This window comes from Myxine glutinosa, chromosome 8 (genome assembly GCF_964187855.1).
Source record: "Myxine glutinosa chromosome 8, kmMyxGlut1.1, whole genome shotgun sequence".
NCBI classification, from domain to species: domain Eukaryota; kingdom Metazoa; phylum Chordata; class Myxini; order Myxiniformes; family Myxinidae; genus Myxine; species Myxine glutinosa.
This window is the reverse complement of record NC_136268.1, coordinates 147724715-147752237: the sequence shown is the minus strand read 5'-3', so window position 1 is coordinate 147752237 and position 27523 is coordinate 147724715. Positions and strand designations below refer to the sequence as shown.

Here is a 27523-nt window from a genome sequence, read left to right as displayed (position 1 = left end):
AAAACACAAAATAAGGGGAGCGGAACACAAGATGGGGAGAGAGGGGGAAGGACACAAACACAACATTTGAGAGCCGGGATATCGAGAGAACTGTGGGAGGGAGAGGGCTTGGGGGGAGGTGGGAGAGGTATAAAACATATGAACACTGCAAGGACTTCCAGGAAAGAAGTTGGAATTTCAAAAAAAAGTGGATCTGGGGTAAAAATTAGAGGGGGTAGAAAAGATCATGGTTTTGGATGGGGGAAGATAAGAGATGGTGGTGAACAGCTGTTTTAAAGACCTGGAGGGAGGAGTGGGATTGAAGGGAGTGGGGGAGTTTGTTCCAGAGGCGGGAGAAAAAAGGAATGAAAGAGTGAAGGTGAGCAGAGAGTCTTGATTTTGGCAGTTTAACCATAAGAGGGTTGCAGGCAGATCTTGTGCGACCTGTAGGAATATTTGGGGGACAGAGCACAGAGAGAGCTGGGGGGGGCAAGGCCAGAGAGGAGTCGGTAGAAGACAGAAAGACCACCAACCTGCCTGCGGTGAGTGAGTGAAAGGCCCTCGGAGTAGGATTCATCGTGGGAGATTCCAATGATTCTGAAAGCTTTGGTTTCAACAGCGTGAAGCCGAGCTAGGTGTGAGGCAGGAGCACCGGCCCAGAGGGAGGAACAGTATTCCATTGAGCTGCGGATGAAAGCCTTGTATGTGGTGAGGAGCTCAGGTGTGCCAAGGAAGGACTTCGCACGACGGAGGATGCCCGGTCGGCATCCTCCGTCGTGGTTTTGGAGGTTTTGGAGGCTGGTTTTGGAGGCCATCTTGGAAATGTGGTTTTCCCAAGAAAGATCATGGCAGATAGTGAGACCCGAAAGCTTGAGCGAGAGCTTGAATTTGCTTGAATTTGATTCAACTTCAAAAAAGCTTGAATTTGCTTCAACTCGTGAGAGTATATCTGCTGCAGAGTTGTCATTGCCATTGATGTGTCTCAAGTCCGTCGTGAACTGGGAGATTAAATCAAGATGTCGTACTTACTTGGCGAGCAGCGATCAGGCCCTGACGAGAGCATAGGTCAATGGCTTGCGGTCTGTATAGATTAGGGGTTCCCAACCTGGGGTGCGAGATGGAATATCTGGGGGTGCGACAAAGAGTGGCTTGTGTCCAAGTCATCACTCAGCCATCTGCCAGTGTGCCTTTTGAACTTGACATAAAACTTTTAAGTCTTTCTCTCTCTCTCTCCCTCTCCCTCTCCCTCTCCCCCCATCCCATCTTTTACACTACAAAAAAAGAAGGATGGGAGATCAACCAAGATTGTTGTCATTAAACGCGTGTTTCGTTTAACGGTGACTCCTGGGGTAAATGCTCAAATTTTCTTCAAATTAAAGTTTGACCACTCAATAATATTAAAATTGTGTGTATTTTTTTTTCATCAACCGCTGTCACAACGGGAACCCAACGGGTTCACGGGTCTAGTGTATTTATATAATTTTTTATGTGTCGCTTAAATTGCTTCCCCATGACGAAAAATCACCGCACGCCACTGCAAACGACGTCTCAAACCAACAGTCAAACATGTTCCACTCCGCATACTTTATTCATTTTTTTGGTCTTTTTTCAGCACAAACTCTTATCGTGTCGCAACTTGTTGTAACCTGTATACACCATTGTATACTTTTTAGATATTTTATATATTTTTTTCTCATATTAGCTCATATTTTTCTCTTTCTGTTTTGCAGATTAACCCTTCATCATGTCAAAAAGAAGGAAATGGAATCATGACTATGTGCGCTTTGCGGTGATCCACAGCAAAGGGAATAACGGGAAATGATGGCTTGCTAAAACCCCAGTGCACTCTTTGTAGCGTTGTGTTTTCCAACTCAAATCTGAAACCATCCAAGCTTCAAGAGCACTGCAAGAACAAGCATGGCGGAGCTGATGTTGAAGGACATGATGTTGGGTCATTGAAAATCAAAAGAGCTCGTTTTGATTCTGTAGGAACTCTTCCAAAGTTGGATTTCGTTTCTGTTGAAAAACCACTACTTCTTGCTTCATACCAAGTGGCATATGCAGTGGCCAAATCCAAGAAGCCCCATACAATTGCAGAAGATCTCATCAAGCCCAACAACTTCTTTCCTGGAAGTCCTGGCAGTGTCCATATGTTTTATACCTCTCCCACTGCCCCCTTCCCACGCCCCCCCCCCCCCAAAGCCCTCGCCCTCTCTCAGATCTCTCGATGTCTCCATGTCTCTCGGTCCCTGCTCTCAAATGTTGTGTTTGTGTCCTTCCCCCTCTCTCCCCATCTTGTCTACCGCTCCCTATGTTATATGTTTTATGTGTCGGTTTGGCTTTCTGTGTGATTAATGTTCGCTCTTTCACGAGCCTCGATCTTGTATACAAAAAAAAAAAAAAAAGAAAAGAAAAAAAAAAGCCATGTGCACTGGACATGACAACAACCAACCTTGGGCAAAGAAGCAAGAAAAAAAATTGAACAGGTGCCCCTATCAAATAATGTCATTCACAACCGAATCAGTGATTTGAGTGATATTTTGGACCAAGTCATCTCAGATATCAGAGCTAGTCCTCTTAAAATCTCTTCAGTTGGATGAGCTAAATGATGTCTCCAGTTGTTGTCAACTCATCACATTAGTGAGGTATGTCAATGATGGTGCTGTGAAGGAAGATTTCCTGTTTTGTGAAGATTTGGAAACAAGCACAACTGCAAAGGATGTGATGCAGCTGGTGAAAGACTTCTTTGCCAAACATGATTTAGATATCAAAGTCATTGGTTCTGTGTGCACTGACGGGGCACCTGCAATGCTTGGAAATAAATCTGGCTTTTCTGCATTGATGAAAAAGGAGATTCCAGACTTGCAAGTTACCCATTGTTTTCATCATCGGCATGCTTTGGCTTCAAAAACATTGCCTCCAAATTTGAAGAAAGTCCTTGATACTTGTGTGAAGATCATCAACTGGATCAGGGGGCGAGCTTTGAACCATCGCATCTTCAAATCATTTTGTGAAGATCTGGGAAGTGAGCATTCAGTTTTGCTTTTCGACACAGAAGTCCGTTGGTTGTCACGAGGACAAGCTTTAACCGGCTTCTTTGAACTGCAGGAAGAAATCAAAGTTTTTCTGGAAGAGCGTGAATGTGATCTGGTTGGGGCATTAGAATCGCAGCAATTCACCCAAATGCTGGCTTACTTAGCTGACATTTTCACTTTTCACTCGTATGAATGACCTGAGTGTTTATCTTCAAGGAAAAGGGATAAACATATTGAAGGCTTGTGAAAAGTTGAATGCCTTCAAAGAAAAGTTACGTCTTTGGCGTCAAAGGATGGAAAGAGGCAATCTCTCAAATTTTCCTTCACTTGAAGAGATGGTTGATGATGCTGGATCCATAACTCCTACTGTGCGTGAAGAAATTGTGGCTCATTAGGAAATGCTGTCAGAATCGTTTTATGGATATTTTGCTGCTGGAGACCTGAAGATTTCAGAAGAATGAATCATGAATCCGTATTCCTAAAATATGGACAAAATGTCAAATGATGAAGAACTGAAGGAAGATCTTATTGATTTGCGGACAAATCGAGCTCTTGAAATGCAATTTGAAAACAAGACTTTGGAGGAGTTTTGGTGTGCAGCACTGGATATGTTCCCAAGACTTGGTGGAAAAGCGCTCCGTGTCCTCATTCCATTTGCAACGACATACTTGTGTGAATCTGGATTCAGTTCTCTTTTGTCAATCAAGACAAAATCTCGGAATCGCCTGAATCCACAGGCAGACCTGCGGATCGCAGTCAGCAAGAAAGTTCCACGTTTTGACAAAATCATGAAAGAGAAGCAGGAACAAAGAAGTCAGGAACTCTCGGTGTATGTACCTATTGGGGTGTCTTTAATAGTATTCTTGGTGTTGGTTTTTCATACCTGTGTACAGAATCGTCGGTCTTTCGTATCGCGTATTCTGAGGCCTAAGTGTAGTACTAGGCTACCATGTCCGACCTTGGCTTGAGGCTTTGTTTTTGTCTCAGCGGTTCTCCGATCGCGCTGCAATTACTTTCTGGTCTCTGATTTTCCCGGTCTTTTCACCCCATACTTCCTTGTTTTAAAATCTCCTCAAAAAAAAATAATAATAATTTTCCTTCACTTGAAGAGATGGTTGATGATGCTGGATCCATAACTCCTACTGTGCGTGAAGAAATTGTGGCTCATTAGGAAATGCTGTCAGAATCGTTTTATGGATATTTTGCTGCTGGAGACCTGAAGATTTCAGAAGAATGAATCATGAATCCGTATTCCTAAAATATGGACAAAATGTCAAATGATGAAGAACTGAAGGAAGATCTTATTGATTTGCGGACAAATCGAGCTCTTGAAATGCAATTTGAAAACAAGACTTTGGAGGAGTTTTGGTGTTCAGCACTGGATATGTTCCCAAGACTTGGTGGAAAAGCGCTCCGTGTCCTCATTCCATTTGCAACGACATACTTGTGTGAATCTGGATTCAGTTCTCTTTTGTCAATCAAGACAAAATCTCGGAATCGCCTGAATCCACAGGCAGACCTGCGGATCGCAGTCAGCAAGAAAGTTCCACGTTTTGACAAAATCATGAAAGAGAAGCAGGAACAAAGAAGTCAGGAACTCTCGGTGTATGTACCTATTGGGGTGTCTTTAATAGTATTCTTGGTGTTGGTTTTTCATACCTGTGTACAGAATCGTCGGTCTTTCGTATCGCGTATTCTGAGGCCTAAGTGTAGTACTAGGCTACCATGTCCGACCTTGGCTTGAGGCTTTGTTTTTGTCTCAGCGGTTCTCCGATCGCGCTGCAATTACTTTCTGGTCTCTGATTTTCCCGGTCTTTTCACCCCATACTTCCTTGTTTTAAAATCTCCTCAAAAAAAAATAATAATAATTTTCCTTCTGTTCTTATTCGTTTATTCGTTCTTATTTGTTCGTTCGTTCTTCGACCACGTTGTTTGTGATCACGTGATCACGTTGTTAAAAAATGTCTAATCTGTCCCCTGAAGACCTGTATTCTGTCATATTCTATAACACCTTTTTCTTCTTCTTCTATAAAAGGATGCTTTCGACTTGCTCACCAAATCTATTCATTCCAAAAAAAAATTCCATCTCTTATAGTGCATCTTTCATTCATTCCCTAAACTCTCCAGCACTCCATCCTCCCTCCAGCGTCCTCAAACGTATTTTTGACTCGAATGTCTCAAGAAACTCATTTTGCAATAAATGTTCGTTTCCCATTAATCGTACACTTTTCAAAATCCAATCTCACCCCTCCCCTCCAAATCTTCCCCATCACCCCTCCCCTCCAAATCTTCCCCATCACCCCTTCCCTCCAAAACTTCCCCATCACCCCTTCACTCCAAATCTTCCCCATCACCCCTCCCCTTCAAAACTTCCCCATCACCCCTCCCCTCCAAATCTACCCCTTTGCCCCTCCCCTCCAAATCTTCCCCATCACCCATCTCTTTCAAATTTTCCCCCTTGCCCCTCCCCTCCAAATCTTCCCCATCACCCATCCCTTTCAAATCTTCCCCCTTGCCCCTCCCCTCCAAATCTTCCCCATCACCCCTTCCCTCCAAAACTTCCCCATCACCCCTCCCCTCTAAATCTACCCCCTTGCCCCTCCCCTCCAAATCTTCCCCATCACCCCTTCCCTCCAAATCATCCCCATCACCCCTCCCCTTCAAAACTTCCCCATCACCCCTCCCCTCCAAATCTACCCCTTTGCCCCTCCCCTCCAAATCTTCCCCATCACCCATCTCTTTCAAATCTTCCCCCTTGCCCCTCCCCTCCAAATCTTCCCAATCACCCATTCCTTTCAAATCTCCCCCCACACCCCTCCCCTCCGAGACTCTCCCTCGCTCCTCCCCTCCTAGACTCCCCTCTCACCCCTCCTCCTCAAAGCGTCCTCCCCGCTTCTTCCCCCTTCCAACTTTCACCTTCATATCCCTCAACCTTCTGCCTCGCTCTTCCCCCTCGTCAAATAACACCTCACTGCGCCTCTCCCAATCACCATCAAACCTTTTGTCCGCCCCATTCTTCCCTTTCTCCAAGCTATTCTGTAATCTCTGACACACCTTCAACAGCTCTCCCTACCTCTTCCTCCTCTTCCACATCTTACCCTACCGCCCCCCCCCCCCTGTTCTGTATCCGATGCTCCCCCTTCCTCTTCCTTAACAGTATGGACCTCAAACATCCGGGGCCTTCGCTCAAACTTGTCTGATCTCTCCATACAGGTTGCTTCTGACAAACCAGACGTCATCTGCTTAACAGAAACTTTCCTCCTTCATGATGTCTCTGATTCCTTGGTATCTCTCCCAGGTTACTCCCTCCTCCGGTATGAGAGACCTGAGACTCGTCCTGGAGGTGGGGTTGCTATCTTTATAAAAAAAAACGCTCTTCCTCACTCGCCCTGCACTGCCCTCTCTCCATCTCACCCCCAGGAATACCTTTGGCTACGGCTTCCCCTTCGCTCCCACCTTTTGTTCATATGTGTGTTGTACCGTCCACCAAACAGTGATGACTCCATCTACATCTCCCTGTCTGAGAATATGGACCAACTTCTATCTACCCATCCCAACACTCTCTTCCTCATATGTGGTGATTTCAACTGTCACCATGCCAGTTGGCTGGGTGTGGATCCCTCTCTCACCAGCCATGGCTCTTCAGCAAAGGACTTCTGTGACTCACTGGGACTGACACGATCTGTCAATTTCCCGACCCGGATTTCAGTCAACGGAGCATCTTCTCTTCTGGACTTGGTTATGACTAACTTCCCTGAAAATGTCTGCTGCTCTTCTTCTGCTCCAATCGGCTCTTCTGATCATGTGCTTGTTGAAGTGGACATCTCTCTGACCATTCTCAGAGAGCCTCCTCAGCGTCGACGAGTCTGGCATTTCACTCAGGCCAACTGGCACGGTCTTCAAGCAGCCATCAATCATCTGGACTGGTCTCCAATCTCTACCGCCTCTGACATCAACTCATCCTGGGAATTCTTCCAAAGTAAATTGCTCTCTCTCGTGCACAGATTTATCCCATCCCATCTTCAGTTGTCATACCCTTCCTCCAGTCCATGGTACACAGAATCTTGTGGTGAGGCTATTGCCCAGAAACAACTTGCTTTCGTCTCCGGGAAAGCAAATCCAACGAAAGGAAATCTCATTTCCTTTCACAAAGCCCGAAACAAGTGTGTGTCCACCCTCAGGAGAGCCAGGAAACAATATCTCTCCGTTCTCAGGACCGAACTCTCTTATCTGTCTCCCTCTTCCAAATCCTGGTGGCATCTGGTCAAATCTGTTTCTGGTGTTTGTTCCCCCTCCATCCCCTCCCTCAACTCAAATCGCCACACGGCTGACTGCGCACGTGAAAAAGCTGAATGCCTCAACTCTGTGTTTGCCTCTAAATCTTGTGTCCCAAACCCATCCCTCTCTGTACCCACCGTACCCAGTCGTACCCAGCTGCTCCTGGACTCTGTGTCCTTTCCTCCTGACAAGGTGGAAAAGTTTCTGTCAACCCTCGACTCGGATTCTGCAACTGGACCTGACAGCATCAGCCCACGGGTCCTAAAATCCTGTTCTGCCGCTCTTTCACTCCCTCTCTCTGTTCTCTTCACCCTCTCTTTTGCTCAAGGTCATCTTCCATCTGCTTGGAAATCTGCCAACATCACCGCTTTGCACAAAAAAGGTGCAAAAACAGATCCCAGCAACTACAGACCAATCAGCCTTCTCCCAATTATCAGCAAAGTCATGGAATCCATCATTGCTTCAGATATGAAATCTTTCCTCTTCTCCAATGGCTTGATCTCTGATCATCAATTTGGTTTCAGACCTGGTCACTCTACTCTGGACATGCTACTTCTGCTTTCTCAACAATGGATGGAGGTCCTCAATGCCAAACAGGAAATTAGAGCTGTCTCCCTTGACATATCACGTGCCTTCGATACGGTCTGGCACCCCGCTCTGCTCACCAAACTCTCCTCCTTTGGTATCCATGGAAATCTCCACGCATGGCTGGCGGATTTCCTCTCTAGTCGTAGTCAACGTGTGGCCCTGAATGGGTTTCTCTCATCTCCTCTTCCTGTTCAGGCTGGAGTTCCACAAGGCAGTGTTCTGGGCCCTGTGGTTTTTCTGGTCTTCACCAATGATCTCTCTGACTCTCTTGAAAATCCTCTATCTCTTTGCTGATGACTCTACTCTCTGTCGCTCCATTCCTCATCCCTCAGATCGGCAGTCTGCAGCCTCCTCACTCTCTGCAGACCTGGACAAAATCACAGACTGGGCAAACAAGTGGAACATGTCTTTCAATCCTGACAAATCTCACACTCTTACAATGTCTCTCCGAAAAGACCGACTGGACAACCCTCCCATCCACTTTCTGAATAATCCTCTCCAAGAAGTTCAGTCACTCATGCTTTCGGGTCTCACTATCTGCCATGATCTTTCCTGGGAAAACCACATTTCAAATCTGGCCTCCAAAGCCAGTCGCCGACTGGGCATCCTCCGTCGTGCGAAGTCCTTCTTTGGCACACCTGAGCTCCTCACCACATACAAGGCTTTCATCCGCAGCTCAATGGAATACTGCTCTCCCCTCTGGGCTGGTGCTCCTGCCTCACACCTAGCTCGTCTTCACGCTGTTGAAACCAAAGCATTCAGAATCATTGGAATCTCCCGCGATGAAGCTAACTCCAAGGGCCTTTCACTCACTCACTGCAGGCAGGTTGGTGGTCTTTCCGTCTTCTACCGACTCCTCTCTGGCCTTGCCCCCCCAGCTCTCTCTGGGCTCTGTCCCGCAAATATTCCTACAGGTCGCACAAGATCTGCCTGCAACCCTCTTATGGTCAAACTGCCAAAATCAAGACTCTCTGCTCACCTTCACTCCTTCATTCCTCTTTTCTCCCGCCTCTGGAACAAACTCCCTCACTCTCTTCAATCCCACTCCTCCCTCCAGGTCTTTAAAACAGCTGTTCACCACCATCTCCTATCTTCCCCCATCCAAAACCTTGATCTTTTCTACCACCGCTAATTTCACCCCAAATCCACTTTTTTGAAATACCAACTTCTGTCCTGGAAGTTCTTGGTGCCCTTGTGTTTTATACTTCTCCTCCCCCCCCCCCCCTTCTCACGCCTCCTCCCCCCAAGCCCTCTCCCTCCCACACATCTCCCTGCTCTCAAATGTTGTGTTTGTGTGCTTCCCCTTCTCTCCCCATCTTGTCTTCCGCTCCCTCTTTTTATATATTTTGTTTGTCTGGTTGATTTGTTTGTGAAATAAATGTTAGCTCTTTCACGAGCCTCGATTCAGTATACAAAAAAAAAAAAAAAAAGTACCATTGACCCTTTAGAGTTTAGACCTTCAACCCCCTTATGACCCTCTAAACCCCTTAGGGCCCTTTGAACCCCTATAGGCTAAAGACCCTTTACATCCCTTTGAGCTGTAGATCCTTTAGACCTCTTTAGTTCTTTCAAGACCTCTTCAGTCCCTTTAAGACCCCTTCAACACTATAGACCCCTTTAGATCCATACACTGTTTAAAGTTTAGACCCTTTCACCCTTTAGCCATTTATACCCTTTAGACCAATTAAACCCTTCAGACCAATTTAGACCCTTTTACACCACTTTTGGTTTTGTGGTGGTTTCAGAGGTGGTTTTACACCACTGGTGGTTTAACACCACTTTTACACCACCACTTAAAGGGTCCTTTCACTGGACAAAAATTAAAGCAACGATTTTCATCAATTCAGAAACTGCTCAACCCACGTAGTTTTCACTGCGCGAATACAATCGTGTTATCGGGTCTGTGCAAATACAATCGTCATTGTTTTATTTTTTTTTATTCGTTATTATTATTGTTTTTTTTTTTTATGCCTCTGACCCCGAAGGTGGCCGGAGGCATTATGTTTTCAGGTTGTCCATCTGTCCTTCCGTCCGTACGTCCATCCGTACGTCCGTCCGTATGTACGGGCTACACCTCGTTTTTCTCAGCAACCACATGGCTGATTGAGACAAAACTTTCAGGGTTGGAGTGACACCCACGCAGAATGTTTTTATGATAATTGTGACGTCATAGGTCACGTGGTATGGTAGTAATCTTGATTTAAACGCAAATAATTAAAAAATTCTTTCTTGGAAACCGCTGAATGGAAAAATTAATAAACTTGGCACATTGTCAAATACTCCCAATGGGGGACAAAAGAATGATATTGATGACATCATAGGTGAAGTGGTGTACCAGCCAAAAATGTTTTAATCGAAATCCTTATCCCAAAATCTGAAATTGCATGCACATGATCTATGACCGATTTGTATTGAAATATTAAATTTATGACATCACAGGTCACATGGCTTGGCAGCCTTATTGGATTTAACCTAAAACTTTAAAAAAAATCTTCTCTCAAACCACCAAATCGATTGACTCGAAACTTTACGTGTGTCATTGACTCGGCATGGCGATTAAAAGTTGATCACGAAAACATCATTGGTCACATGGTGTGGCAGCCATGTTGGATTGAAGGAAAATATTAAATAATTTCTCTCTGAAACCACTTACCCTGTCGATGCTAAATTTTACAAATATCATCTAACAACATTGTTGCATATAGTTTCAAAATGATGATGTCGTAGGTCACGTGGTTTGGCAGCCATCTTGAATAGAAAAACGAACCTTATCCGATCAACACGAGACTTCACAAACGTGATCCCCGACACATACATATGCAGAGTGTACATTTTAAAGGTCATATGTCATGTGGTATGGCAGCCATATTAGCTTGAAAGCCAATATTTAAAAAAAATCCCTTCTCTGAAACTGCTTCACCGATCGATGTGAAACCTGTCATGGTTGGTGAAAATGTGATACTTGAAAAGAGCTGAAGGGATTTAAATCAAACTTGTTTATTTATAGGACAGTGAACGAGGGCATCTACACGTTGTGGGGCTATGCGGAGGCATATTGGTGATAGTCACATTGCTCTAGTTATTTTATTATCTTATTTATTATTTTTGTTTTATTCATTATTTTTATTATTTATTTTATTATTTTCTTTTTAATTCATCGTTTTTTTTGTTTGTTTTTATTAATTATTTTCATTTTATTATTTTCTTTTTTATTTTATTCATTATTTTTGTTAAAAAAAAATACAAAATATACAGTTAATTTTATTATTAACTTGTAACACGTGTAATTAATGAGTTTCCTGATAAGAAAGTTCAATGCAAGAGGATATCAAACCTGTGCAATAGTCGTCAACCTATGGTTTGTCCATGCTCTATCCTTTGTAAATGCTGAGCGCCAAGCAAGAAAGCAGCACTACCATTTTTTTGTATACTTGGTCGAGGCTCATATAAAAGCTAAAATTTTTATTAGTTAAAATTGGATTGGTTTAATTTTTAAAGTTTTCGTTATGACTCGTGTATATTGTATAAATATGCCCCTCGGTCCTCTGTTCAGTATACAGAACATTTATCATTTGAAATTTCCCAGTGTACCATCAGGCAAAGCCCTCTGATGGTTATAGGAGAATGTGGGTTTGGAGGGACCTTTACCGAGAGGATTGTCTTATCTCACCTGGAATTTGTCTCATCTTCACTGCAAATAGATACAAATCTGGACAAATGTCCCCTGTAATGCAATTATCCTAAAAACACAAAATGCCATCACCATAGCTTTGGAATTGCCAGGAGGGTCGATTTCATCTGATGGAGCGTCTCGAGGAAAGTCATCATCTTTCATCTTGTATGGTTTGGTCTGGACAAAAGCACTTTGTCATGAGCAATAGTTTCATTATCCGATGAGCATGTGACATGTTGCTTAACACGAGACAAAGTGATGGATTCGAACCTTTTCTCTTTCAAATCGTATTCCGTCGTTAGGAATTGCGCAGTTTACGCAAACACCTGAGACATTTCCATGGATGTGCAGGATTTTCTGTTCGTGAATTAGTAAGTGATGTGTAAGCTGTTTTTTTTTTGTCCAAGAATGCAATTTCAGAGAGCAATGCTGAAATGCATTAATAGCCTGAACCTCGAACGAAGACCAATTAGTTGCGCCTTGTCTCGAGGGGTCGGCCAAGGGAATGGTCTTTCACGAACTGGATGGCCATGCCTGACCGGTGATGTAACTCGGCAACTCTTTAACACGCGCATTATAAAGTAGTGCTAGCAGACAGGACAGCCGGCTTTAAACGCACGGACGGCGCGGATGCAGGTTTCGTCCTGCGGGAGAAACACCAGGTCGGCAGTTTACAGTCGTGTCGGGAATCGAACCCAGAGGAGACAGCTCAGAGGCGAGCGCAACCCCGGGGCCTGAACCCCGCACTACGCGCGGGATATTATTTAATTTGAAACGATGAAACAAACTTTTGTTTCGTCGAACTGAAACTTTTTAAACAAGTTGCTCGAGAGACCGAGAAGACCTGAAACGATGATGAAGATGTCCGGAGTCGAGGGGGAGATTCCAGCCGTTGTTGCGAATAAAGAGGCGGGGGTCTCTCTGCGCACTGTGCCAAACTTGGAGAGGGAGAGACAGAGGGGGAGAGTAAAGGAAAGGGAGGGGAGAGCGAGAGCGAGAGCGGCTTGGTCCAGCTATAGCGGCCGGTGGCGCCGAGGCCATGAGCCTGCTGTCGGGTATGGACCCGGCGCCGTCTCTGTACCCCCCGGCGCAGCTTCTCTCCTGGGTTTGCCTGTCCCTCCAGGAGCCCCGGAGGTTAACCGCCTTCGAGGCTTTCAGGCCAGAACCGCAGCCGGACGTGAGTTTCCATATCTCGGCGACCGCTTCGCCGCCCTCTCCTCGCTCTTCTTCCTCTTCCTCAAATCTCTTCCTGCTTTCGCGCATTTCTTTGCTTTTCTCGTCTTTCTCCCCTTAAGCAGCCCGGCCGTCCCGTCGCCTCCCATCGACTTCCTTTTGTCCTGACTTTTTGCGGGGTGGGGGATATTCTGACCCTCCGATTCCTCCGAACGTCACGATCTCGTCGAAATTTCCTTTTTTTGTTCGAATAACGTTTTCGGTGACGCTGCGTTTCCCCGCGAACACGTGATTAACCCCCAAAAATTCCGTCGTTTCCCCCCGTCCTTGTAAAACTTGTGGAATTGTGAAAATTGTCCACGTCTCTCTTTTTCTTTTTTCTTTTTCCACCTCTTTCTTTTCCCCGACGTGGGTCCCGTCGTCCTCGGGTGCGCGCGAGACCCAGAAAAGTTTCTAAAAGTTTTCAAAAGTTTTCAAAAGTTTTCAAAAGTTTTTAAAAGTTTTCAAAAGTTTGGGTTTTTGACTCTGAGACGTTCTACGGGTTCGGTGAAAGTTTCATTGTGGACTCGACTTGCTCGAGCCGTCGGTTTGCAGGCCGAGCGGCCCTGTCATGGAGCCTGTTAGTTCTTGTGCTCCGAGGGTGAGGGGCACCGACATGGCCCGATATCCACGCCTTGTTTACAAATGGCCACAGGCCTCTCCACAACCTTTGACCCTTCCACTCTTCTTACCGCCGCATTCCTATAGCTCTATCGCTTTGTATCTCGTGCACACAACCACCCAACTGTAGCGTGCACCATGGTCAGCTGGTGCGACAAGGCAGAAGCACAAGAATCAAAACAATGGATATTGTACCTAATATGTGTATTTATTCATGTCGTTTGTATAAACGATGCCCCCAAACTCTTATTCAGACGAGACACAATCATGTAACGTCAAGAACGTTTGGATGTGCCTTGTAAGAGTGTGCCAGCTAATTATAGGCCAAATATATAAAAAGAAACCTTTTAAATTAGCTATGGGAAACTCAACCGAGTTTGTCCTTTGAAAAGAAGAAGCTTGCTGCTCCAAACGTACCTGTCACTCTCAAATGAGTTGGAATGTCATGAGAAACGAACACTCATGATGATGTGCTCGGTATGTGCCGCCACACACGTTGAGTGTACCTGTCCATGAACCTGATTGTAAATAGTCTTTCCTTATATGCAGACACAAAGGACAAAGGTGATAATGTACCTCGATCCTGATTATACCTGCATCCCGATTGTCTCTGGATCCCAGTTATACCTCGGTCTCGGTTACACCCGGATCACTGTTATGTATACATCCCAGTTATACCTAGATCCTGGTTACACCTGGATCACTGTTGTATCTACATACCAGCTATACCTACATCCTGGTTACACCTGGATCACTGTTGTATCTATATCCCAGCTATGCTGAGATCCTGGTTACACCCGGATCACTGTTATGTATACATCCCAGTTATACCTATATCCTGGTTACACCTGGATCACTCTTGTGTCTACATCCCAGTTATACCTAGATACTGGTTACACCTGGATCACTCTTGTGTCTACATCCCAGTTATACCTAGATACTGGTTACACCTGGATCACTCTTGTGTCCACATCCCAGTTATGCTTAGATCCTGGTTACACCTAAATCACTGTTATGTATACATCCCAGTTATACCTATATCCTGGTTACACCTGGATCACTCTTGTGTCTACATCCCAGTTATACCTAGATACTGGTTACACATAAATCACTGTTATGTCTACATCCCAGTTATGCTTCGATCCTGGTTACACCTGGATCACTGTTACATCAACATCCCAGTTATGCCTACACCTAAATCACTGTTACATCTACATCCCAGTTATCCCTAGATACTGGTTACACCGAGATCACTGTTACGTCTACATCCCAGTTATCCCTAGATACTGGTTGCACCGAGATCACTGTTATGTCTACATCCCAGTTATCCCTAGATACTGGTTACACCTAGATCACTGTTACATCTACATCCCAGTTATCCCTAGATACTGGTTACACCGAGATCACTGTTACGTCTACATCCCAGTTATGCCTACACCTTTCGTAGGTGTAGTCTACATCCCAGTTATCCCTAGATACTGGTTACACCGAGATCACTGTTACGTCTACATCGCAGTTATCCCTAGATACTGGTTGCACCGGGATCACTGTTACGTCTACATCCCAGTTATCCCTAGATACTGGTTACACCTAGATCACTGTTATGTCTACATCTCAGTTATTCCTAGATACTGGTTGCACCGAGATCACTGTTACGTCTACATCCCAGTTATCCCTAGATACTGGTTACACCTAGATCACTGTTATGTCTACATCCCAGTTATCCCTAAATACTGGTTACACCGAGATCACTGTTACGTCTACATCCCAGTTATGCCTCAATACTGGTTACACCGAGATCACTGTTACGTCTACATCCCAGTTATCCCTAGATCCTGGTTTCACCTAGATCACTGTTACGTCTACATCCCAGTTATCGGTTATGCCTCGATGCCAGTTACACTGAGATCACAGTTATGCCTCGATCTTAGTCATATCTGAATCTTAGTCATATCTGAATCTTAGTCATATCTGAATCTTAGTCATATCTTGATCATTGTTTTATGTTGATCCCAGTTCTGTGAAGATCCCTGTATCCTGGTTATGCCAAGATCCCAGTTTTTGCCTCGATCCTGGTTACACCTAGATCATTGTTACGTCTACATCCCAGTTATGCCTGTTGATCCTGGTGACTGGTTATGCCAAGATCCCAGTTTTTGCCTAGATTATAGTTATAGCTGTATCCGCATGATTCTGAGATCTCAGAATACCAATATCCAAAATGTTACCCCTAGATCACGGTTACCCCTACATCCCAGTTATGCCTGTTGATCCTGGTGACTGGTTATGCCTAGATCCTAGTTTTTGTCGATATCCTAGTTATAGCTGTATCCGCATGATTCTGAGATCTCAGAATACCAATATCCAAAATGTTACCCCTAGATCACGGTTACCCCTACATCCCAGTTATGCCTATTGATCCGGGTGACTGGTTATGCCTCGATGCCAGTTACACTGGGATATCTGTTATACGTAGATGTTAGTCATATCTATATTTTAGTCATATCTAGGTCATAGTTTGCCTTAATCCTAATTATGACTAGACACATACTGTATATCCTTGTTATGCCTATATCCTAGTTACACCTACATCCTTGTGATACTTCTTCTTCTTTTATGTGGCCACGTGATAATAAAATCCCAGTTAACCCAAATCCCAATATACCTGGATACAATGTCTTCCTTCACCTCTAACCTATGAATCATAACTTTTTAATCTTCTGATTTTTAGCTCACCTGGAACGAAGTTCAGGGGAGCTTATGCGATGACGCGTCGTCCGTCCGTCAGTCCGTCCGTAAACACTTGAAACTTCTTCTCCGCAACCGCTGATGGGATTGTGACAAAACTTAGCACAAATTATATTTGTTATGTTGTGAATAAAGTTTGTTCACGGCATAAAAAAAAAATCGGGGTCTAAGGGGTTCTACCGGGGGTCAGTGGATCCAGGTTTGAACCCCCAAAATAGGAATTTGCTTTTTCCTCTGAAACTACACAAACTATTTCGATGAAACTTGACCACAACCTTCATACCCCATGATGTACCGATGTTTGTTCACGGCATTAAAAGAGATCGGGCGGTGAGGGGTCTACTGGGGTGTTGCCCCCAAAATAGGTATTTGCTTTCTTCGAAGAAACTGCACATACAATTCCGATGAAACTTGACCACAATGTTCCGTTCAACACCCGTGATGTACCAACGTTTGTTGCCGGCATTTAAAAAAAATCGGGGTCGAAGGCGGTCTGTGGAGGAGGGGGGGTGGAATATGTTGCCCCCCCCCCCCCTAAAATAGGTATTTGCACTTTTCTCTGATACTACACACACAATTTCAATGAAACTTCACCACAACCTTCATCACCCGTGATGTACCAATGTTTGTTCAAGGCATTAGAAAAATTGGGGTCTGAGGAGGTATACGGGGCGGTGGGGGGGGGGGGGGTTGCCCCCCAAAATAGGTATGTTTTTGTTTGTTTGTTTAACGTCTTATGATTATGTTAGTATGATTCTACATGCTTCCCTGTCTTCTAGCAACCATTGAAATTGGTTTAAAATACCTTTAATCAGTGCAGTATACTGTTTATTCTACCAGGTGAGCGCGCAAGGGTTTCTTTCTTTATTACCGTCATCACCGAAGGTGGGCAGATGTTATGTTTTCACCCCTGTCTGTTTGTCTGTGAGCAGGATAATGCAATGCGGTAATCTTCATCCTGATGAAGGAGCACTTCCACGCAATGAAGGAAGGAAGGATATGTCAAAAGGTTGTAGATGGATTCGTATGAAACTTGGTGGACAGGTTGGGTGTGTGACAAGAACACGTCGATTCGATTTTGGTGTCCCGGATCCGGATCCAGATCAGTGGGATACAAAACGTAAACTGTTCAGCCCAGCAGAGGTATCCTCCCTACCAAGTACCGTTCTAGTTCACACATGTTGGTTTGGTCATCATGAAGCCAATCAAATGCATCTCCAAGCTGTCTGGCAATTCACGAGGAATAACATTCACTGAGCTATTATATTGGTTACCTTGATCAAACACCTGGGCTGATTTTCATGATATTGCTCTGGACCAATTACATGTTAGCCATAAGTGAATATTGGGATTAATAAATGTTGAAAATACAAAATATGCTTATAGTTTATCCATTACTGGTATTTTTATGTATTAAATAAATATCTTTAGAATAAGCCAAGTTTGGAGTCCTTGTTATAAACCACTTTCTTTTGTCTCTAACGAACATAATGGGTAGTAAAAGTTATTGTGATGGTAAACTGAAGAGTTACCATCAGCAGCAAAGCATTTAACAATGCAGAGCCCTGCCGGGGTATATAGATTAAGGTAGATCTTTGAACCAGAGTGGTCTCACCATAGAGTTACCTTTCAATCACTAGAGGGCGTAGGTATATTAAATCATGGCCACATTAGAAAGCTTGTCCGCCATCATCGTTCCGGGCAAATTTGCATCTCAAACCAATGTGAAGTAGTTGGAAGATGGCGGAAAGCTGCACTTGCTACGGTTGTACCAGCCGAAGGAGGAGAAACAGTGGAATTTCCTTTCATAAGTGAGTAGTATAGCATGACGTCATAGAGTACATAACCTCAAACGATAACGAGTTATAAGTCAGTCATATTTTACTACTAGGATATGACCATGTTAGGTGTTAACCGTAGTCATAGACTGAGTAACATCAACATTGTTAAATCCAAAAACAATGGACGAGTTGGTTAAATAATGCATCAGTTCAACATTAAAGTGAATAATCGTAGAAATAAAAAGAGGACAACGGGTCCTGAAGCTCACCTGGATTAGGAGAAACAGTCATTCAAACCCCCCACAGACCCATTAGAGACCTTGATATTTTTAATGCTGTGAACAAACTTTAGTACTGTAGCGACCCATGGGTCCCCCATAGCTCGAGACCAGCAACAGAATCTCCTGGCCCAAGCCGGTGACGTAACCGGCGGCCAAACCGCGGCGCCGAGGTTATAATCCTTTGCACCTGTCGGTCACATGACCACCAAAGCGTGCCTCGCCTGAGAGGCGGGGCTTTGGTTCTGATGTATGCTTTTTGGTTTGGATATATATATGCGAACCCGATAAACGGGCTTTCAGAGTTCCCGAGATGATTATACAATAAACATCTTCTCAGACGAGTTTGTGTCTTGTCCGTCACTTCATCCGTCTCAAGCAGGAGCGCTGCTCCTTCACTGGTGACCCCGAGTTTACGACACGCGATGGACACGGCAGTGTCCCTCAAACTGCCCACTTTCTGGGAAGCACAAGCCGCCGTCTGGTTCGCTCAGGCGGACTCCCAGTTCGCCCTGCGTGGCATTACGGAAGACACCACGAAATACCATTACGTGGTCGCCGCGCTCGGCTCCGTGACCGCCGCCCGCTGCCTGAGCCTCCTCCAGAGCCCGCCCGCTGACGGAAAGTACGACGCCATCAAGGCACTTCTTCTGGGCGCTTTCGCCCTCTCCCCGGCTGAACGCGCACGACGCCTGCTCGACCTTCCTGAGCTCGGCGATACGCGCCCGTCCGAACGTATGGACTACATGCTTGCGTTGCTCGGCGAGCATCCCTCGGATTTCCTTTTCCAAGAGCTTTTTCTCCACCAGCTCCCGGCCCAGGTCCGGGTCGCCCTGGCAAGCACGACCATCACGAACCCCCGCGACCTCGCCAGAGAGGCCGACAAGATCGATTCGGCAAGCCAGTTCATCGGAGCGGCGAGCCAGCTCGTCGGGGTGGCTGCCGGGAGCCCGCCCGCTGCCCAGTCGGCGCCCGCGGCGCAGTTTCCCGCCCACCCGCCCGACGCCCGCAACGCAGCTTCCTTCCCGGAGGCCGCTGGGCCGGCGCGACTGGCAGCGGCGAGGCCGCGTCGCCCGGTCCTGACGCGTTGACCGGAGCCCCCGCCAGACCCGGCCTGGTGTTATTTCCACGCCAGGTTCGGGTGGCAGGCCCGATCATGTCGACCCCCGTGCACGTTCGGCAAGTCGGGAAACGGTCGGGCCGGCGCTCACTACCAGCCATGAGCGCCGGCCGTTCCGGAAACCTGCTGTTCATCGCGGACCAAGCGTCAGGGCGGCGTTTTCTCTGCGACACCGGCGCTCAGCTGAGCGTCATTCCCGCTTCGGCGGAGGACAGGCGGGCCGCCATTTGCGGCCCCTCCTTAATCGCGGCCAACGGCTCCGCCATCCGCACCTTCGGCCCACGCACCGTCGCCCTCCGCTTCGGCAGCCAGCTCTTTCGCTGGGAGTTCGTGACGGCGGACGTCCCCATGGCTTTGCTCGGGGCCGATTTCCTTTGCACCCATGGGCTGCTGGTCGACGTTAAATGTCGGCGTCTCGTCAACGCCGAAACTTTCAGCTCGCTGGCGTGCGCCTTGAGCCGTTCCGCGCCCACCGAGCTTTCCTGCGTCCTCCCATTGGCAGACGACTTCGCGCGTCTCCTCGCAGAGTTCCCGGCCCTCACGCGACCGACGTTTTCGGCCGTCGCGGTGCGTCACGGCATCGAGCATCACATTCCCACTACGGGCCCGCCGTTGTACGCCCGAGCTCGCCGTCTCGACCCAGCCAAACTCGCCATCGCCGAGGCCGAGTTCGCCGCGCTGGAGCGCCTCGGCATCGTGCGGCGCTCCGACAGCACCTGGGCCTCGCCGCTGCGCATCGACCCGAAGCCGGGGGGCGGATGGCGGCCATGCGGCGACTACCGCCGCCTCAACGACGCCACTACCCCCGACAGGTACCCCGTCCCGCACATCCAGGATTTTTCCGCCCGGTTGGCGGGGCGGACCATTTTTTCAAAAGTGGACCTGATTCGGGGGTACCACCAGGTGCCCGTCCGCCGGCCGACATCCCGAAGACGGCCGTTATTACACCTTTCGGCCTCTTCAAATTCCTCCGGATGCCCTTCGGCCTCAAAAACGCGGCACAGGCGTTCCAGCGCCTCATGGACGGCGTGCTGCGCGACTTGCCCTGCCTCTTTACCTACCTGGACGACATCCTCGTCGTCAGCACGTCCAGAGCCGAGCACCTCCTCCACCTCCGGACGCTGTTCGGTCGCCTCAGCGAGCACGGCTTGATCGTCAACCCGGCTGTTACATATTTATGTGAATGTATGGGAATTACCATTCAGGTCTTTGCTTATCCGTGTGGAGTATATTAAGTTGTTGTGGTTGGAGGGTCAGGAGCCCTTCGGAGGGAGTGGCCGGAAACGGAAGTGACCGAAAAGGGAAGAAGAAAAGACACGAGGGAACAGGAGGATTCTTCTTCTTGATCTTCCTCGCCCCGCGACGACAAAAGGTGGAATCGACCTCGCGCTGCGTGGAAAACAGAGGCGTTCCGAAACCCGTTTGGCGAAAGGAGTTACCTGGACGCGTAACTACCTTTTGACACGTCAAGTCCCCGTGAGTTCGTGCACGGAACCAAGCGGTCGCACGTTGGGCCACGCGCGCGTTGCAAACCGCGCTTGGTTTTGCCCCGTCTACAAGGACGCGTACGGGTCGCACGTTGAGCCTCGCACGCGTTGCAAACCGCGCTTGGTTTGCCCCGTCTACAAGGACGCGTACGGGTCGCACGTTGGGCCACGCGCGCGTTGCAAACCGCGCTTGGTTTTGCCCCGTCTACAAGGACGCGTACGGGTCGCACGTTGAGCCTCGCACGCGTTGCAAACCGCGCTTGGTTTGCCCCGTCTACAAGGACGCGTACGGGTCGCACGTCGAGCCTCGCACGCGTTGCAACCCGCGCTTGGTTTTGCCCCGTCTACAAGGACGCGTACGGGTCGCACTTTGGGGCCTCGCGCGCGTTGGAAGCCGCGCTGGATTTTGCCCCGTTGCTTGGCAAGGAGGGGCGCTGCAGCAGCTGTCCCCGGTACGAGACGGCACGTTTGGAGCACGTCCGCCCGGGGTTCGTTCAACCGCCCGTGTGAGGAGACGAGAGACATTGTGAGAGACATTGACCATGGAGGGAGTCAGGAGTGGGGCTCACGTGAGGAATATATAAGATGGCCATCTTAGAGTTAGTGTAGATGAGTTTGCATCTTTGTAACATTGATTGTGCATGGTTGATGGTTGTTGATTGCTCAGGGAATATATTATTGATTATTCCGGATCCTTGGTGTGGGGTTTCTTCTTGACCGGAATTCAGATGGGTTGCGTTACGAAAGCTCATATATATCATCCTACTTGCTGGCGAAGGTCCTCTCACGGTCCGGGGGTCACCGAGACCAGGTAGTCACCGAGGGGACCACGTAACACCGGCCAAATGTCACTTTGGTGCGGCGACGATCGACTTTTTGGGCCACCACATCACCCGGAACGGCGCCGTACCGCTACCGGCCAAAGTCGAGGCCATCGCCGCTTTCCCGCGCCCCCGCTCTGTCAAGGCGCTGCAGGAGTTCCTCGGGATGGTGAACTTTTACCACTGCTTCGTGCCCCGAGCTGCGCAACTCATGCGGCCCTTGTACACCGCCCTCCGCGGCCAGCCGGTGAAGCGCGACGTCGTCTGGTCCACGGACATGGACGCGGCTTTCACCGGCGCGAAACGGGCCCTCGCCAACGCCACGCTGCTGGCCCACCCGGTACCCCATGCTCCCATCGCCCTCACCACGGACGCCTCTGACTACGCCGTGGGCGCGGTTCATGAGCAATGGGTAAACGGGGCCTGGCAGCCGTTCGCGTTCTTCAGCCGGCAACTCCTGCCCAACGAGTTGAAGTACAGCACTTTCGACCGCGAGCTCCTCGGGCTGTACCTGGCCGTCCGCCATTTTCGCCACCTCCTGGAGGGCCGCCCGTTCACGGCCTTTGTCGACCACAAGCAATTGATTTTCGCCATGGCCAAGGTCACGGAGCCGTGGTCGGCCCGCCAGCAGCGCCACCTCTCCGCCGTGTCGGAATATACCACGGACATCCGGCACGTCGCCGGAAAGGACAACACCGTGGCCGACTGCCTTTCTCGAGCCGGCGCCAACGCCGTCCACCTCGGCGTCGATTTCACCCTGATGGCGACAGACCAGGCCACCGACGGCACGGTGCAGGAGCTCCGGGTGGCGGACACAGGCCTCCGCTTGGCTGACATCCCCTTCGCGGACACGGTCCTGCTTTGTGACGTCTCCCAAGGCCAACCTCGTCCCGTTGTGCCGGTCACCTGGCGGCGTCACATTTTTCCTTCGCTCCACGGCCTCTCACACCCGGGCCGGAAGGCGTCCCAGAGGCTGGTGTCGGCACGTTTCGTCTGGCACGGGTTGCGACGGGACGTCCGCGACTGGGCCAATGCCTGCACACCCTGCCAGCGGGCCAAGGTCCACCGTCACACCCAGGCTCCGCTGGCTCCTTTCACCGTGCCCGAGTGACGTTTCGACCACGTCCACGTGGACTTGGTGGGTCCCCTGCCCCCATCGCAGGGGTTCACCCACCTGCTTACCATGGTGGACAGGACCACCAGGTGGCCGGAGGCCGTGCCCCTCGCCTCCACCACCACCGCCGACGTGGCCCAGGCGTTCATCGCCACCTGGGTCACGCATTTCGGCGCACCGGCGGACATCTCGTCGGACCGCGGCCCACAGTTCACGTCCGACCTGTGGGGCGCGGTCGCCCGCACGTTGGGCGTTACCCTGCACCGCACCACGGCCTACCACCCCCAGGCCAATGGGTTGTGTGAGCGGTTCCACCGCTCCATGAAGGCCGCACTCATGGCCGGCCTCCAGGACGACGGCTGGGCCAACCGGCTCCCGTGGGTCCTTTTGGGCCTCCGCACGGCTCCAAAGGAGGACCTCCAGGCGTCCACCGCCGAGCTGGTGTACGGCCAGGCCCTCCGTGTCCCGGGCGAGTTCGTGCCCAACGCCACCAGCGCATGGACTTCCAGGAGGCCGCCCAACGTTTCGCCCCGGTGCCCACGTCCCGCCACGGCGACCCCCAATCCTACGTCCCCCCAGCACTTCGCACGGCGGAGTACGTCTTTGTGCGCCACGACGCGCACCGGGGGCCGCTCCGGCCACCATACGACGGACCCTTCCGGGTCCTACGACGGGACAACAAGTCCTTCGTCGTCAGCATCGGCGGCCGGGCGGACCGGATTTCGGTGGACCGCCTCAAGCCGGCCCACATGGACGTCGGCCAGCCGAAACGGCTGGCTCTCCCACTGCGGCGCGGCTGCCCCCCGTCCACTGCACCCCCCATCCGGCCACCCGCCACCACACCGGACCCTCCCCCCCCCCCCCGCGACCAGCCAAGGGTCGTTTCGGTCGGGTCATCCGGACCCCCCTCAGGTTGACCTTCCTGGACCAAGGCGATTCTGGGGGGGCGTGTGTAGCGACCCATGGGTCCCCCAAAGCTCGAGACCAGCAACAGAATCTCCTGGCCCAAGCCGGTGACGTAACCGGCGGCCAAACCGCGGCGCCGAGGTTATAATCCTTTGCACCTGTCGGTCACATGACCACCAAAGCGTGCCTCGCCTGAGAGGCGGGGCTTTGGTTCTGATGTGTGCTTTTTGGTTTGGATATATATATGCCAACCCGATAAACGGGCTTTCAGAGTTCCCGAGATGATTATACAATAAACATCTTCTCGGACGAGTTTGTGTCTTGTCTGTCACTTCGTCCGTCTCAAGCAGGAGCGCTGCTCCTTCAGTACATCATTTTTATCATCATCATCATCATTTTAGTACTTTAGTACATCTTTAGTACATCATCTTTAGTACATCTTTAGTACATCATCTTTAGTACATCTTTAGTCCATCATCTTTAGTACATCTTTAGTACATCATCTTTAGTACATCATCTTTAGTACATCATCTTTAGTAGATCTTTAGTACATCATCTTTAGTACATCATCTTTAGTACATCTTTAGTACATCATCTTTAGTACATCTTTAGTACATCATCTTTAGTACATCTTTAGTACATCATCTTTAGTACATCATCTTTAGTACATCATCTTTAGTACATCATCTTTAGTACATCTTTAGCACATCATCTTTAGTACATCTTTAGTACATCATCTATAGTACATCTTTAGTACATCGTCTTTAGTACATCATCTTTAGTACATCATCTTTAGTACATCATCTTTAGTACATCATCTTTAGTACATCATCTTTAGTACATCTTCAGTACATCATCTTTAGTACATCATCTTTAGTACATCATCTTTAGTACATCATCTTTAGTACATCATCTTTAGTACATCATCTTTAGTACATCTTTAGTACATCATCTTTAGTACATCATCTTTAGTACATCATCTTTAGTACATCATCTTTAGTACATCATCTTTCGTACATATTTAGTACATTTAGTACTTTAGTACAGCCTGGCGTTGGCTTAGCGGTTAGGGTGCCGGCTTGGGATCCTAGGATCCTGGGTTCGAATCCCGGTCGATCGCTGAATTAACGCCAGGGAAGGGTTGACTCAGCCTGTCATCCTTCCGACGTCGGCTAATTGAGTACCAGCTTGCTGGGATGAATGACCACGGTGTGTACCCCGATTTAGAATAGGTACACTGTATCCCTGCGCATCGTAAGAGGCGACCAAGGGTTGGCGTCAGGAAGGGCATCCGACCATAAAAACATTGCCTCAAAACAGGGAACCATGATTGTCATGGGACCCGCAAGGCTAACCCCCGCTTTAATGGCCTTAAAACGATCATTCATATATTCATTCATATATGGGGGGTGAAGGTTGTACTTAAGTTTCATTGAAATTGTGTGGAGTTTCGGAGAAGAGAGCAAATACCTACCTTTGGGGGGGGGGGGGGGGGGGGAAACCCTCACCCCCGTACACACCCTCAATGACCGCAGATTTTGATGGGGGTCAATACACCTTCGTTAGGCATGAGATATGAATCTTGTGGTCACGTTTCATCAATAATCACGTGTTTGATTCAAGCGATAATGACTGAAGCACTGACTTACTCGTTCGTGGACTCAATCATGGACTCACTCATTCACCCATTCACTCACTTACTCACTTACTAGGGGAGTATTGACGGAGGGTATTTTCTTTTCTCCCCCCCCCCTCCCAGGACTCTACCAAACCATCTTCCTCTTATGGTCCTATTACACATTTGAGATGTTAACAAAAAAAAATTCCCGGCACTCTGGCGATATTCAACATGGCGTCCAAAATGGCCGCCAAAATGGGTAAAATCATAGAATACTGTATATACCATCTCAAAAATGTGGCAAATTGGAAAAATAATTATTGGGATTTGGTTCCATGATCATTAGTTACTAGTTTCTGATAATTGGGCTTTGTTGCCATTTTTAAAAATCCAAGATGGCGTTCAAAATGGCCGCCAAAATATGCAGAATCATAGAAAATTATATATAACAGCCAAAAACTGACAAAATTGTAAATTATTCATTGGAATAATGTTTCTCATCATTAGGAACCAATACCTAGTTTTGAATTTTGTTACAATGATTGAATTTTGTTACAATGCTTAAATTCCAAGATGGCATCCAAAATGGCCGCCACAATAGGCAAAATCATAGAAAATTGTATATAACAGCCAGAAACTAAGAATAATATGGTTATGTCGGTAGGGTAAAGCAATATCTAGAGTCAGGTAGATCTGAATAGGTAACATGCTTCGACTGTCGCGATAGGGAATCTACCTGTAATAAGTTCTGTGTTTTAGTCTGGTTTGTCGGGTAAGAGTAGACCTGTGAACATACCAGGATGTTTGTGTGCTAGGTAGTTAGGGATTAAAGATAACAGCCCCTGTGTGTCAAACCTGGTAGTCAAACCTTCGTCCCTTCTGGCAATGCACACCAACATAAACACTTAGACAGGCCCTTAGTACAACATTAAATAATTCACTTCCCTGACAAGGACTTCGGAAGAGAACAGGCAAGAGGCCAGTTCGGGGCACCACCGCATGGGCCACAGCCAGCTGCACCTCCGGTAGGCCTAGGAACGTGGAGTGACACGAGCTATCACCATGCTACAGGCCTGTGATTGGTCAGCGCAGTAGGCACGAACCTCCAGCCAATGAGTGCGGGAGGCGCGAAGCTGGAAGGTTCGGTGGAGGGCGCTGGTTGGTGGCGTGCCAAGGCTGACGTCACCGCCCAGGTTATATCAGGGTGCGCCGAACGCCATTTTCTCTCTTGCTCTTGCAGCTCGAACCCTCTTGCAGCACGTCCCTCTTGCACAGCACGTCCCTCTTGCTCGAGTTCTAGCTTTTGGGTTCTTCGCTGCCTCTTGCGCACATCCCCCCCTGGCTGTCTTGTGCTCTCTGCGTTTTTCCTCTTGGTCTTGAGAGGTCTTGGTGGTCTTGGCTCGCCATCTGCATGGTGCTTGGAGCAGTGCTTTTGGTGCTTTGGGGCCTCGTGTGCGATCGGTGCTTCTGGAGCTTGGAGTGGTGCACGGACCTCGTGGTGTGCGATCGATTGGAGCTTGGAGCGAGGCCTGGTGGTGCGCGAGCGGGGCCGAACGGAGCCGTGTTTGGACGGCAGACAATACAAGACGACAGACAAGATAACGCCACGCCCACGGAACATTTTGCATTACACGACGAGACAATTCTTTTCGTAATTCATTCCTGTGTCCTGTTGTTGAGTCTGGTGTGTGGGATCCCAATATAGGATTTAGTTTAATTGATTGCCGTCGCGTTTCATTGTATCGGGTCCGTGAATAAATCTCTATTTTTGTACATTAAATCTCGTGGTTGTTCGGTTCATTAATTCCCTGCAGGATCGAAGCTGCCGTCGGCGCGCTCCAGGTAAGCGCTTTTGCCGCAGCTTTCCACTTCCCTTCCTCTTCCCACGCTACATAAGTAAAATCCGTGTTTGGTCGTCGCCTCAAGTAAGTCCGTTTCGGTCCATCCGCGAGCCCTGGTATTAACCGGAAGGGTTCGCGCAACAATATACAGTAAATTAATCTTTGGATTCATTATAATATACTAGGGCATGCCCATACTATATCTATATCTAAAATTATATCCCCCCCCTCTATTTACATGAAATGGTTTGGTCCAAAGCGAACGGCTTGCGAGTACGGTGACAATCCCCCCCCTCTATTTACATGAAATGGTTTGGTCCATTCGCAAAGCCAAAGCGAACGGCAGTTACGAATCGCAGTTACGATGAATCGCAAATTAGTTTTAATTAGTTTTAAAACATAGTTTAACGGCAACATAGTTTG

The 27523-nt window shown here is 48.3% G+C and overlaps 1 protein-coding gene across 2 annotated transcripts in view; it reads left to right on the top strand.

Moving 5' to 3' along the window:
• The first annotated feature begins 12501 nt into the window (after window positions 1-12501).
• ZCCHC24 (zinc finger CCHC-type containing 24) overlaps window positions 12502-27523 on the top strand; it is a 109802-nt gene continuing 94780 nt past the window's right edge. For both annotated transcript variants that reach the window (XR_013624418.1, XM_078783814.1), the window contains exon 1: window positions 12502-12730. Coding sequence is in view for 1 of the 2 variants with exons in the window: in XM_078783814.1 (XP_078639940.1) it covers window positions 12593-12730 (138 nt within the window). In the remaining variant the exon portion in view is untranslated. The remainder of the gene's footprint in view (window positions 12731-27523) is intronic.